The following is a 15,459-nucleotide window of genomic DNA, read 5'->3' as shown; positions in this document are numbered from 1 at the left end:
CCAGAATCTACATTAAACAAAGCAAGTATTCTGACTTCCACATCTAATCCCAAGCCAGGAAGTTGCAGAGAGGTAGATTCTTGGGGCTGGCTATCTCAATAGTCTACTCCTTGTGGCATGTTCTAGGCCAGTGAGAAGCATTGTCTTAATGAAAAGGTGAAAAGGTGGCATCTCCCAAGTTACAACCACTAAAGTTGACCTCTGGCATTTACATGCATGTTCCTTGGTTCTTTCTTTGTTATTGTTGTTGTTGTTTTTGAGACAGGGTTTCTCTGTATTGCTTTGAAGGCTGTCCTGAAACTAGCTGTTATAGACCAGCTTGGTCTCGAACTCACGGAGATCCACCTCCTCTGCCTCCCACGTGCTGGGATTAAAGGCGTGCGCCACCACCGGCCAGCGTTCCTTGGTTTCTTGAACTCATCTTTTTGGGGGGCATTCAATGTAGGAGAAATGTTCTTATTGATCTTAGCATTCTATTGGAATTAGTAACACTTTGCTACTAATGGCCTAGAAATGAAAAATCCTGATCTAAATTTGAAAGTGTTTATGTTTATTTAACGAAGATACTGATTTGATTTTCATCCTCTTTTTTAATACTAGAAAAACTTGCTAAAGAAGTAGGTACTTCTTATGGCTGCTACTTTGTTCCAGCATTTTCAGGATTATATGCACCTTATTGGGAGCCCAGTGCAAGAGGGTAAGTATTTCTGAAGGCACAAGTAATTTACTGCATATTTTAAAACAGGTAGAAAAGAGGATATTGAATGTTTCTATTACGAAGATAAGATAAATGCCTGGAGTGATGGGTATGCCTCATTGCATATTATATACATATCTTCAAATATCAAACAACACTTCATTAATATATATAGTTATTATGTATTAAATGAAAAGGAAATGATAATAAAATACAGGAAAGTAGAAGGCAGACTAGTTGAAAATAGAAAGGGGATTATTAGGAAAGAATACTGGGTTGAATATGTTCAAAAAGCGTTATAAGATATATGAAAACGTCATAGTGAATCTCATTAGGTTTAACTAATATATGTTAATAAAAATGAAGAACAATAATGAAAGAGGATTAGGGTTGGCAAAATTGTATGTTGGGGGGGTCTTATTTATTAATTAGTAACAAATTGATTTTTCCTGTCTATTTTTACCTGTATATTTAGACCAAAGTACTGTCATCTAAATGAATGTGATTTGATTTTATGTTTATATCATGTTTGGTTAGATCACAGATATTTCAACCTGTGGATATAGGGTTATGGACTATAAGGACATTTGGAACTACTCAGTGAATATATCCAATTTTCTTTCCTGCCTACATATCTGTTTATTGAGTTTACTCTTTACATATTTGGGACATAAGATCAGTGGCTTAATCGCAGGGCTGGAATGTGGCTCAGTGGCAGAGCCCTCATTTGAGTAGGTGTCTCTACACCCATAGATTAGTGCAGCTCTCAGCCCTCAGCAGAGGAGACATAGTTAATACAGAGGCTCAGAGTTGGCCAAAGTGAAGAAAATCAATGTCAGTAAAGTGCTCAGTTAAAGATGGGATATCTGTACCGGCTCCCCAAACACTGAGGGACCATCAGAAGAGAGACACCAAGACTCTAACAGCCAGACGTTGGGGAGGAAAAAAGAATCATTGGTTTATTTATATCATTCTAGCCCGAAAATCTTTGTGTGTATTTTTAGGATCATCTGTGGACTCACTCAGTTCACCAATAAATGTCACATCGCTTTTGCTGCATTAGAAGCCGTTTGTTTCCAAACCCGAGAGGTAATGAATATAGGCCTATTTTTCTCATGCTTGATCATTTTGTCACCCTTAAATTAAATATTGATTATGTATTTATGCCTGAAACTTATTAAGTATTTAATATGGACCCAATTGACGGATGAAGCCTACATAAACACTACTCTAAATACAAGTGTGGCCTCTCTCCCCTGCCAACTCTCATTGTCTTGTAAATACCATTATCACCACCCACTGGGCATTTTATGCTGGGGAGAAGGCTAGGTAGTGGAGTAGTACATATCGGGCCAAGGAAAGAACACAAATGTGGCATCAATACAGGAAATGAAGATGCAAAATAGAGTGTCTAGCTTGCTGAATAGCAGGGTGAGTAAAGAAGTATGATACCAGAAAAGGTTGGTTGCAACCAGATCAAGGATGGCTTGGGAGAGCAGAATACGGGCTCTCAGTTTCATTCTTGCAGACTCTGAGAAATACTTCATGGTTTGTGTGTGAAGGGTTGCCATTTTTACTCATGTTACTGTGAAGTAGTCTCATCATGTTAATTGCATTGGTTTATTTAAGATTTTGGATGCCATGAACCGTGACTGCGGAATTCCACTCAGTCATTTGCAGGTAGATGGAGGAATGACCAGCAATAAAATCCTTATGCAGCTACAAGCAGACATTCTGTATATTCCAGTAGGTTAGTAATCCTTCACTCGTTTAAACCCCAGAAGTAATAATGTTGGGAAGAACTGATCCTTCAGGCGTATATAGCTGTAAAAGTCCTGACATATTTTTCTCCTCTCAGTGAAACCATCCATGCCTGAAACAACTGCTCTAGGAGCTGCCATGGCAGCTGGAGCTGCAGAGGGTGTTGGTGTTTGGAGTCTCGAGCCCGAGGATTTGTCGGCTGTCACAATGGAGCGGTTTGAGCCTCAGATCAATGCTGAAGGTATAGTTAAAGAATAAAACGTTATTTAAAAAATTTATTCTCTCATGTATTACATTCCCACTGCTGTTTCCCCTTCCTCTTCTCCTCCTATTCCCCCCACCTTCCCTCTCTCCCAGATCTCCTCCTCCTCCTTTCTCTTCAGAAAAGGACAGGCCTCCCAAGGATATTGAGTCATATCAAACATAGCATGTCAAGTCATAATAAAAGTAGGCACATCCCCTCATATTAAGGCTGAATGAGGCAACCCAGTAGGAGGAAAAGGGTCTCAAGAGCAGGCAAAGGGATCAGAAACAGTCCCCTCTCCCACCATTAGTAGTCCCACAGAAACACCAAGCTACACAACCATAACACATATGCATAGGATGTATTTCAGGCCCATATCCGAGTCTCTATGAGCCCCCATGAGCCCTGGTTAGTTGATTCTGTGGGCTGTGTTCCTTTGGTGGCTTGACCACTCTGGCTCCTACAATCCTTCCTCACGTTCTTCTGCAGGATTTCCCAAGGAGGGCTAATATCATTACTCCTCAACATGGAAACAGAAGGAACATTGACAAATTCATTTTATGAGGCTACAGTTGCCCTGATACCCAAACCACACAGAAGTTCAACAAAGAGAATTGCAGACCAATTTCCCTCAAGAACATTGATGCAAAAGTACTTAGTAAAATACTCACAGACGAAATCCAAGAACATATCAAAAAGTTTATCTACCATGATCATGTGGGCTTCATCCCAGAGATATAGGGATGGTTCAACGTTAGAAAATAGGTCAGTGTAAATCATTCAGCTTCTAAGTATCTCATCCACATGCTGCAGTCACCACCAGATGTGTATTACCAAATCTGCAGTCCAGTAAAGACTCACTTTGGTTTAATGTGAGTTATTAGGAATGCTGAGTAAGCAATGTTAAGTATTCTACTTCTACCACCTCAATGAGTTACAGCTCATACATGTTTTTCCTTATTTTAATTCTAGAAAGTGAAATCCGTTACTCCACGTGGAAGAAAGCTGTGATGAAGTCAATTGGTTGGGTTACAACTCAGTCTCCTGAAAGTGGTAAAATGTTTTTCATTGATTATTATTGACACATTTTATTGTTGACATTTTTCTTAGTGTGTTGATTAATTTAAGTATATGAAGAAAATGAACATCCTATAGCTAATGTTTCTCACATTTTGAAAACACTTTAGAGTCTTAAAAATAAAATGGAAATTACAGGTTTTAATAAGCATACCTTCACTGTAGCCTGCTATATCATTCCTTGTTGATTTATTCATGACATGTCAATGAATAACTGAATTTTTCAAAGAAATTATTATTTCTGGTTCTTTTCTTAATGAAAAAAATCAAGTAGACTTTTTCCCCCTCCCCCTGATCATATCTACCTTTTTGGGAGGCTTTATTTATCACCTGAAGCAATAAAAAATATATTAGCTTCTAATACTGGGTGCTAGTGGCACACACCTTTAATCCCAGTACTTGGAAGGCAAAGGCAGGCGGATCTCTGTGAGTTCAAGGCCAGCCTCGTCTACATAATGAGTTCTAGGACAGCCAGGACTGTTACACAGAGAAACTCTGTCTCAAAAAAGCATAAAAAGGAAGTGTATTAACTTCTAGACACTTAATGTAAAGTACTCGGGCTGAGTAAACCATTTTGAAGTGTGAATACCTATGAAATCAGACAGGAGGAAGTAAACTCAATGTAGTAAGTTGGAAGTATTATAATTGAGAAATGCTATTAGCAGAAAATAAAGAACTGTTTTATTTTTCATATCACTTAGGCAGGAAACTATTCAGGCTTGTCAGCTATTCAGCGTTAAATACCTTGTAGGCTGCCTTTGATCACGCAGTATTATAGAGCTTGTCTATTCAAGATGTGGAGTAGAGTTTACAAATTGGGGAAGAGTTTAGAAATGAAATATTATCTGATTTCCATGCTTACAGTAAGTATAGAACCATTTTTAATGCATGTGGCTTTTAGGGGACACTTCTAATTCGCTGTGATCTGTCTTTTTAGCCCTGGGTGCTGCTTATTAAAATTGTCCACGTTTCCTCTTAAGTAAATTTAATAGGGTTTTGATTTTGAGATTGGGGTTCTTTATTTCCTTCCTATTTTTTAAAACATTTTTTGTTAAGTCTCACACATATCCTAGGCTCCAGCTTCTCTTTCTGAGATGGTGGATTAACTTATTTTTGCTAAGAGTGCAATTTTGAGACCCTTAACAATGATATTTCTCAGTCATAAATACTCCTGGTTGCTGTGTGAGCTATAACCAATGTGGACTCTGTTTCCTTTGCTTATTTCCCTAAATCAATGCCATGCAGTGTTGGGTGTGTGATTTCTTGGAGCAGTTGCGTTTTTGTTAATGATATAATCATCCTGGCTTCCTTCTTCCTCCCCCACATTTCTCTTTAGTATCTGTTAAAGATACAATGTTAACTTCAAAACTTCCACAAAAGCACTTGATCATTTTCCATGTATGTTCCTTAATGTCAATGAGTTTTTAATACTTGAAAAAAATGGTAAAAAGAAAACGAAAAAAGGATTTTCTTTTTTTACAATCTTTAGTTTAATTTTTCTTTCCTTGTTTGCATGTAGTGTCATATAGCCCACGTTGGCTCTGAACTTACTGTGTAGAAGCTTGAACTTGTGATCTTGCTGCCTCCGTGTCTGCTGGATTATAGCTATATGCCATTACGCCCAGCTATCAACTTTTACATCTCTTTATTTTCTGCTGCCAGCATCAATAGTAAAGATAATTCCAATATCAAAGATTAATCCCAGGGCACACACATTAGGCAAATGCCATACATACCTCAGCTCTCCTGTTTTTTTTATATATTTTTATTCATTTCTTTAAGAAAAACTCGCTTACAGAGTATTGGGTGTCATTTACTTCATATCTTGAGATAAGACTTCATTTAATTGCTCAGCATGCTGTTGAACTCATGCAGTACAACCAGTCTTTGTACTTACTGATAGTTGGGACCCAGACTCCCAGGTAGCCAATATTAGTTTGTACCACTAGATCCAGCTCTTAATTTTGTTTTTGTTACAGTTATACCAATGATTAAAATATTATAATAGTTTTATGAAAATATTGAAAAGTGCAGTGTCTAGGGGTAGTCTCTAAGCTGTAAAATAACTCAGAATAATATTTAAGGTTTTGCTAAATGTATTCCTTTAAGCAATATAAATTCTATAATGGCAGCTTATCTTCTGTATAAGCTGTATAATAGCAGTACAGATAGAGCCTTAACCTAATAAAACCAAAAAGACATTAGAATTGTTACATTGAAACCTTTTCTCTTTAATTTATAGAAAGGATATTATATCACTTAATTTCCAAAAGTGTATGTCGCTGTTGAAGCAACCATATTTTGTTTATAAATGCTTTTGAATGAATTATAAACAATTAAGAAATATATTAAATATGATTGATTATATAGCTGATAATATGATTACCTATATTATACTGTTATAGATGGCATTAGGAGATAAAGATTTTATTTTATTTTTAGTTTTTTGAGACAAGGTTTCTCTGTGTAGCTTGGAGCCTGCCCTGGAAATGGTTCTGTAGACCAGGCTGGCCTCAAACTCACAGAGATGTGCCTGCCTCTGCCTCCTGAGTGCTGGGATTAAAGACATGTGCTATAACCACCCAGCATTATTTTTAAGTTTTTAAATACGACTTAATACATTTTAAGTATCATTTAATAATAATGATATATAGACCAGAATAACCTCAAACTCACAGAGATCTGCCTGCCTCTGTCTCCTAGTGCTGGGATTAAAGACATTCATTACCATACCCAGCAGTATTTTACTGTATAGCCTAGGGTGGATTAGACTCATGATTCTCCTTCCTCAGCTTCCAGACTTCTGGGATTAGAGGTGTGAGTCACTGTGCCCAGTTCAGGATTTTGGTGTTTTTCAGAGCAAGCCTAATATAATGGCATGGCTTTGGATTTACAACACACCAAACACTTTGAAAATAGTTTAATACATTGCACAACTATAAGTGCATAAAATATGAATTTATTATATATAAACCCATGAACACCTATGCTACATATATGTGTGACTATACCACTGGAAAAGAAAACTTCACCCGGGCGGTGGTGGCGCATGCCTTTAATCCCAGCACTCAGGAGGCAGATGCAGGTAGATCTCTGTGAGTTTGAGGCCAGTCTGGTCTACAAAGTGAGCTGCAGGACAGGCTCCAAAACTACACAGAGAAACCCTGTCTCAAAAAACAAAAACAAAAACAAACAAAACAAAACAAAAACCTTCATCAGTGGGTACCACCTAAATTAATAGAAGCTCCATATCTTTTGTTGATAGTTTTTCTTTTGTTCTTCGTTTTGAAACAGGGTTTTAAGTAGTTCAGGTAGCATCAAATTCACTGTGTAGTAAAGGATGAACACAAACTTCTAGAAACTAGTATTCTGTCTCTCACACCTCATTTTTGTGGTGTTGGAGCTTTGTGAATGGAATGCTAGGCAAGCATCCAGCATCCCTAACCACAATCCTTAGATCTTTTCACACTGGGACTCACTGTAGGGAATTCAGAAAAAATGAGTTATTGTAAGTAACGGCTGATGGCTTCCTTTAAGAGAACTAGACATTTTCTTTCCAAAAATCAAACTAAAATGGCCTCTACAAAATTGTATTTGTAAAAAGATTTGTTTTGCACTTGAAAAGTTACAAACAATGAAAGAATAAGGACAAGGGCTTATTGAACTCTATTGAAAATCTAGTTTCTAAGGGAAAAGAGGTATATGATGAGAGAAAAAAAATCCTCTTCCAAAAACAAACAACAATCTTAGGACTACATAGCATAAAATATGCTTGGGAATATCCTTATCTGGCATGTTTGAATGATGCACTATATTATAGCAGTATTTTCATAACTCTAGGGTATTACTTGATATTCTAGGGCCTGGAAGTGTAGCTTAAAAGCCCTGGGTTTAATCTTTAACAACACAAAATGTGCTAAATAGTGTAGCTACATTGTGTGTAGAGGAGTGTATGTACGCATGCACATGCATGTGCATAGGTCAGAGGACAACTTTTGGGGGTTACTTTTCTCCTTCCACCTTTACAGAGATATTGGGAATCCAATGTGGTTGCCAGGTTTGCACAGAAAGCCCTCTTTCCCACTGAGCCTTTTGCCAGCTCATGGGTACCTAATTTTTTAGTGAATGCTGTGTGTGATGCATATGCTTCAAAAAAAGACTTTCGAGACTACTTGGGTCACAAAAATAATCATGTTCTCCATTAATAAAATTTAGTTTTACCATTTAGTTTCAGCAGTACTTCCAGATGTATTTCATTATATACCCAAATCTGTTTTGACATAAGACCAAATAAATCACTGTTTGAAACAAAAATGACTTGAGTGTGGGAAGGTTTCTTTGATGCAGGAGTGGTAACAAGAGTAGGAGTGAGATTAAAGAGGGTGAGAAGTTACAGTGATCAAAATGTGCTTCATACATGTATGGAATTGTCAAAAATCGAATTCATTAAAAATTACATGTAAAAAGTGTTTTAAACTCATCTAAAGGAGACTAAAATCCTTTCTAATATACTCTTGGGTGAATTGCACTGCTCATTTATTATCATTGGGAGAAGAATCTAGAAAGCCCAAACCAACAGCCTCCCAAAAAGCTCTTTGGCTTTGCCAGTGGAAAGCTGATGTTGGCTATGTGTGTTATATTCTTGGCTACTTGTGGCATGCTATCTGTATTGTTCATTAACTTTCATAAGCCTTGATACTGATTTTATTTTTGATTTGAAGTAATAACTCTTTGCCAGCTTTTATGAATATGCTATTTTTATAACTTGTTTTGCTATCATGTGATTCTTAACATAAATATTGTAATTATGTGTCTCTCTTTTGGTTTGCTTGACTGGAATTCCCTTCTACTTGGATGACCACAGGTGACCCTAGTATCTTCTGTAGTCTACCTTTGGGCTTTTTTATAGTGAGTAGCATGGTAATGTTAATCGGAGCAAGGTACATCTCAGGTTAGTTACTCTTTCAATTAGACAACTTTTAGTAGTTAGCATTAATGCGTTTGTTTGTAACTCAGCAGAAAGCTTTTAGTGTTCTTTCTTGCTATGTTTAAAAACCCAGAAATCAATTAAAGGCTTAATCAGTCCATCTTTAGGGACAGTGAAAACCAAGGACTATGACTTTGCTTAAACATTTTCAAAAGTCTTATCAGATGTTTTCTTTGAAGGTTCACACGCTGCTGTCAGCTTTGAAAGAAGCAAAAGCTAAGAGTACAAATGTGAATTTTTGCCTGAAAGTTAAATTATAATGTTGCCATTAACCTTCTTGGTTTTAAAATGAGCATAATTTTTTGAGACTTCTGAAAATTTTTTCAGTATGTCTTAGTAGATCTATTCTTGCAAGAATTTTGGTCAGCTTATTAGCTGAGTTCTGTATAACACTAAAACTACAAAAGATACTCAGTTACGTTTACTTTAGTTAAAAGAATACATTTTTGAAGTCTTTTACATTATTAAATAAATAAATTAAGGTTGAAATAAAATGAAATAATCTTTGCACATCAGCTTCTACTGAAAATTCACAAAAAAGTAATGATTCATGATGGTATGAAATGCATAGCACCACCAGTATTAATTTAAACAAGATTGCCATTTTGGAAGATACTTCTGGCAACTCTTTAATTTTTCTTCATATTTTATCTTAAATGGAAATTACTTATTTTGAAACATGCTTCTATTTTTCAATCTTTATATTTGGAGGAAAAGCTAGACTAATTCTTGTATTCAATACGGTGATGTCTGACCTTGGTTTAAGATATACAATTTAAACTTCATTCATGTGAAGGAACATCTGCTACGGAAAGCTGACAAGCATATCTTTAAGTTGGCTATTAGTTTAACGCCACATATAAACATGGAACAAAAATTGTATTGCCAGAATACTAGATTATAGTTTAAGTAATGAGAAATTAATTATTTGCATGATAATTTAAAATTAGTTTGCATAAGTTTTTCTGTATTCCTCATATTCAAGCATACTCAGGATAAAATTTTCAAATCACCTATTTCTGTACTAACAATACCTTATTTTTGGTATTGATGCTAATATACTAAAGGCCCCATCTATAAAAACATGTAACAGATTTAGCAGATATTTGTTCTCGTTCTCTTTCTGAGGTATGTTTTCCAGAAGGCTAGAAACACTGCCATGAGAACTTTAATTTAACTTTACAAAGATAAGTACAGTTTTAGAAAATGTTCTATTGCTTTTTTCATTATCCTGAGTATTTTTGCTATATGATGATGACCTAGAAAAAATAAGGCAAAAGTCATAGCCTTCATTGATTTTGTTGTTTTTGTTTGTTTGTTGGTTTTTCTTTTGATACTGTGATAGCATGAAAAGTTCCAACCTCCATGGAAACTGAGACTTGTAGTATGACTTTAAGCTAAATTATACATTAAATATCAAAAGTAATAGGCTTCTAAAATGTATATGGCCTTCCTTTTGGTGACATCTACTGAGAGTCATTTATAGTAGCAATTGTTTGTCTTGGCAACTGTTATCAATAGTGTTAGTAGTTGCTAATTTTGGAGTTGGCATTTGTTGCTCCATAACTATTAAGTATCATATAGAAATACTGGAATTTGTTATATAGGAAGCATGAAATTAGTAGCTCAAATAATTGAATAGCCTTTATTATTTTAGCTCTTGGAATGCATATATGCCTTATTAACTGTTATGGTTTTCGTCCCCCTCTAGGTATCCCATAAATAATGCCACCTCATGGATTCCCAAGATACAAGCTTTTTATGTAATAAGGACATCTGACAATGCTGTCTCATACTGTAATGATGCTATCCATAGCCTCTGATTTTTTCATAAACCACTTGCTGCATGATCCTCCAAGTAGACCTATGGCTTGAAATAAAGAAAATGCAGCAGAAAGAATGCTCCAGAAACATTTAGTGTTGTTGTTTAACATTGACAGACAGTTAAGGTTAGGTCAGTTAACTTTTGAACTGACTTTTCCATTGTAATCCTGTGCTGTTCCCTCTAAGGTCTAGGATGAGACCTCCACATCCTGTCCATTGGAATCTGTCATCCAGTATATCCAGATGTTAATGAACCTGGGTTTGATTCTCTTCACTACACACGTCTGAGGAAGGGGGTTGCTATTAACTTCTTCAAGGGTGGCTTTTAGCTTATTTGCTTTTAACAGATCAAATGTCTTCTATATATTAGAAGATTACAACATCACTGAATACTTCAATGGACGCATCTAAGGAATTAATAGATAACGATTTGCTGTTCTGATACCATGGACATTTCTGAACAGTGTTGCCAAAATTGAAAAAATTCATGTATCATTTTCACTGTCTCACTATCATGGCTTTCTGTCTGGGTCTTACAAAGTAGAACACTTTCTTTTTCTGTTTTTTTCATCTCACCTTTTTATATTTTTTATTCTGTACGGTACGTATAACATACATGCCTATATATTTTATATACTGAGGGTATCCCATTTATAAATTAAGAGCACACTATATTCAGTAAATTATAACAGGGCTGGTCTTAAGTGGACAACTATGTATATAAATATGGGGGGGACAAGTTGTATACATTTTTGGGCAACGGTTATGCATATTATTTACCAGGAAAAAATTTTCTTATAAAAGCCAACATTTGAAATTTAAGTATATATTCAATGTTAATAAAATAAAATGTACTATATTGTGATTTTCACTATGTTTCTTATACTTTACCATTTAATTATCTCAGCTGGAGGAAATACAACTGTGGCATGTAACAGTAAATACTGTTCTCAAACATTAGTACTAGTCCAAATAAAATTTTTCCTTTGAATTAATGTTTTCCATATTTGAGATCCTACTGAGGAATTGTCATAATAGAAACATAGTGTGAATAAAGCCAATAATCTCTTTCAAATGTTATTACTTGTAGTAAGATATTCTTGTTTTCTGGTATGATAGAAAATCATCTCTATTTACTGCCATAACTGGCAAAAAATTATCATTGCAAATGCCTCATAATGAAATCAGTAACTATATTCAAATATTTTGAATTATTTGTTATAAATTACTAATTTAGGTTCCTAACATCAATTTTAAAGATATATTTGTTTTGTAGTAAAGAAGTAATATAGTAAGATAATAATGCTTCATAATTATTTTGTTTTATCAGTTCAGAATGGAAATATTGATATATTAATAGAAAAAGTTTTATTTGAAATTGATGGTAGATTATATTTACTATTCTGATTGTCCTGTTCCTAATTATTGAATCTTCTTGGTTTTACTGATGTATGGCTGCCATTTGAGTGGAATAGATATAGAAAGGTACTGTGAAATTATTATGGCAGTGATACTTTTAAACAGCCAGGCTGAGCTAATTGTAAATAATTGTCCAAGTCTCTGTTCAATAATTTTCAAGTAACATTAATTTTTTTTACAAAATTCAGGATTTATAAATGTTTGAAGTTGTACCCATTGATAATTAATGGTAAATTTACTTAAAATAAATTGACCCCTTATTTCTTATTTGCATCTCTCATTTACAGATGGAAGTTCAGTTAACAGATGTTTCAGCAGACACCCACCCTTTAGCACTTGTTCACACACACTGAGGAGCTAAATAACAGCAAAAGTACGTTCTGGAATGATGAACACCTTAATCATTCTACTAGAACAGACTAAACAGTTTCTACCTCAGCATATCCAGAAAATGCATTTTCAGTGCCAATGGTCATTATCAGTAGAGTCTTCCCTGACAGAGACCTACATATCTATAGGCTTCATTCTTTGCCTCAGCTTCTGTTTGCCTGGGTTAGTCACTGGGGTCCAGCACATCATTGTTCTTTCATGCTAATGGCAACCTCTCAATATTTTGTTCTCCAATTGATCCATAAAATAAACATTGCATTGATGCTTCTGCATTGGTATCTTTTAAACTTTTATTTTGAGACAGGGTCTTGCTATATAGCCTTGACTGCCCTGTAAGTTGCTATTTATGCCAAGTTGGCCTTGAATTACAGAGATCTGCCAGCCTCTCTCTCTCTCTTCCCACTGCTGGGATAAAAGACATATGCCACCATGCCCAGAACATCAAGTCTTTTTTAATTTTTTCTTGTGGAGTATTAAAAAAAATTAAGTAGCCTTTAAATTTTTTCTGTCTCTACCTCTCTCTGTGTGTCTCTGTCTCTCTCCTCATTTTCTGTGTGTATGTTTGTGTTTGTGTGTGGATGTGTATGAATGCATTTGAGATATCTTATAACATACACCATCCTCACCCGAACACACTGTGATCCTCCTGCTTCAGCCTCCTGAGTGCACCACCACATCTGTTTTTAATTCTGCATTGCTAAGCATGATGCATCGTCCTAGTTTTTAACTGTCACATTATTCATTCACAAGTAAATTCTGTTAATCCAAAATATTTCAATCACCAAAAACACATGAAAGGGAGGTTGGTTGAATAAACTATAATACAGTCACAAGAAAATGTGTAGCTTTGAAAGAAACTGAGGACACCGTCTAGAAACCCAGTGGAAACATTTAGAATGAGTAGAAAAGCCAGTTGCCAACCCCTGGGTAAGTATGCCACCTTCCTTTTAAATAAGAAAAGGTGACAGGAAACAGGTAACTTATGGACAGGTAAGGATTTCATTGAAGAGAATATTTTAATATCTTCATGTTCCTTAAAATCATAAACACTTAATGTATAGAGGCTGCTTATGTTCATTTTAAACTAAGAAAGACAAGCTGTAGTTATAAATTTATTTTATTAAGTACAAATGTTAACTAAATACTTTGTCATACCTGCTCAAAATCTCAAAACTATGCTTGACTGGGAGCTGGAGAGATGGCTCAGTAGGTAAAAGCATGTACTGCGCTTGCAGAGGACCCAAGTTCACTTCCCAGCATCCACGTTGAGTGGCCCATACTTCCTGTAACTCCGCCTGCAAGAGCTCTTATGCGCTCTTCTGGCCTCCACAGGCATCTGCACTTTCATGCACCATCACACACAAACACAATTGAAAATAAAATATTTGCGGAGCGGTGGTCATGCATGCCTCTAATCCGGCATTTAGGACGCAGAGGCAGGCAGGTCTTTGGGATGTTACCCAGAGAATCACTGCGTCAAAAACCAAAAGATTACGTTTTTACACATTATTGAAAAAAGTATGTTTGTGTGTTCACCTGCAGGCATAGACACAAAAGCAAATAGCTAAAGCATATCAAATCCTAAGCATATCAGTTACTGTGAAAACCCATAATATTGTGTAAAACAGTGTAAAACTCAAATTTATTAATTAAATATGATTAACTTACACACACCAAGCCAGTTTTCAAATGCTGTTCATACAGGACTAAATGCAGGACTAAATGATTGCCCTGATGGGTTTTTTTTCCTGTTTGGGTTACAATACAAAGAATGGCATGTGTCACAGTTTGTACATATATGTGTTATACTTTGCTCATATTTGCCTTTCTGATTCTTCCCCATCCCCTTCTCATGTAGCTTGTCACTTTCCTTCCCCCTTCTGCGTTCATGTTACATACATTTTGTTATCCCCTTTTACTCAACAGTCTCATCTCGTTTAAGACGTCTCTCTGACACCCCAAAGTAAATGCAAAAGACATAGATTACAATGTAAGCGTTGAAAGACATTAACAAAATTGTATTTTCTCTTTAGTTAAATAATGCCATTCTTTTGTGATAAAGACGGTGGCTTTGACAGAATTATCTGTTGTGCATTCATAAGTAAAAAATGCCTCTTGATAGTCTAAAGAGATATAAGGGATGTCTGACAGCAGCAGCTTAATGTCTGTTTTAGGAGAAAAGCGCTGAAGTCCTCCTGCATTGTAAATCTAGTTTTCTGGTGTAAGTGACTAAGGTCACTACAACATTGGCCACTTGTAAAATAATGTAAATACTGATGAATGTACATCTTCAATTTTATAGGACATAAAAGTCCGAATACAACCACCAATCCAAATGTAACAAAAAAAACTAAAAATAATTTAGCCTGTCATTTGGTAGTGAGAAATCAATATTGTCAACTTCATAAAGTAGGTCTTCACAGACTGCAGTTTAAGAAAAAGCATTCAGTATGTCATAGTTTTAGAGCTAAAGATATTTAGAATACTGTATCCTTCTTGTTTAACAAAAAAAATGCAATCACCATCAAGCTGCTATTATAGCTCATGTTAAGTGAATACAGTAGCAGTCTTAGATTATTGGGGATTACAGTTTTGGAGGTTGAGTGCATGACCATCAATGCTGGAAGCAGTTAGGTATTGAAGCAACTGCTGAGAGCTTACATCTTTATACATAAGTAGGAGAGAGGGAGAGGGAGAGAGAGAGATGTTAAAATGGAATGGACTTTTCAAAGAGAGAGAGAGATGTTAAAATGGAATGGACTTTTGAGAGAGAGAGATGTTAAAATGGAATGGACTTTTCAGAGAGAGAGATGTTAAAATGGAATGGACTTTTGAGAGAGAGAGAGAAAGAGAGAGAGAGAGAGAGAGAGAGAGAGAGAGAGAGAGAGAGAGAGAGAGAGAGAGAGAGAGAGAGAATGTTAAAATGGAATGGACTTTTGAAACCTCAAAATCTGCCCCCAGTGGCACACCTCCTCCAGCATTCAAACATGGGAGCCTATGGGACCGTTTTCACTTCAACCACCACATTCCACATCCTGGCTCCCATAGATGTGTAGCCAT

The 15,459-nt window shown here is 35.8% G+C and overlaps 1 protein-coding gene across 5 annotated transcripts in view; it reads left to right on the top strand.

The window, feature by feature from the left end:
- Gk (glycerol kinase) overlaps nucleotides 1-12,667 on the top strand; it is a 76,984-nt gene extending 64,317 nt beyond the window's left edge. For 4 of the 5 annotated variants that reach the window (XM_013120534.3, XM_013120533.3, XM_005080056.4 and 1 more), the window contains 7 exons: nucleotides 601-697; nucleotides 1,702-1,786; nucleotides 2,327-2,447; nucleotides 2,556-2,699; nucleotides 3,675-3,755; nucleotides 8,644-8,730; nucleotides 10,478-12,667. In XM_013120534.3, coding sequence (XP_012975988.1) covers nucleotides 601-697; nucleotides 1,702-1,786; nucleotides 2,327-2,447; nucleotides 2,556-2,699; nucleotides 3,675-3,755; nucleotides 8,644-8,730; nucleotides 10,478-10,488 — 626 coding nt within the window. In that variant the 3' untranslated portion in view covers nucleotides 10,489-12,667. The remainder of the gene's footprint in view (nucleotides 1-600; nucleotides 698-1,701; nucleotides 1,787-2,326; nucleotides 2,448-2,555; nucleotides 2,700-3,674; nucleotides 3,756-8,643; nucleotides 8,731-10,477) is intronic. The other variant, XM_013120535.3, reaches the window with a different exon arrangement.
- Nucleotides 12,668-15,459: the final 2,792 nt, after the last annotated feature.

Source organism: Mesocricetus auratus, unplaced genomic scaffold, assembly GCF_017639785.1.
Source record: "Mesocricetus auratus isolate SY011 unplaced genomic scaffold, BCM_Maur_2.0 Super-Scaffold_100003, whole genome shotgun sequence".
NCBI classification, from domain to species: Eukaryota; Metazoa; Chordata; class Mammalia; order Rodentia; family Cricetidae; genus Mesocricetus; species Mesocricetus auratus.
Note: the sequence above shows the minus strand (reverse complement) of the source record. Positions and strands in the feature narration are given on the sequence as shown.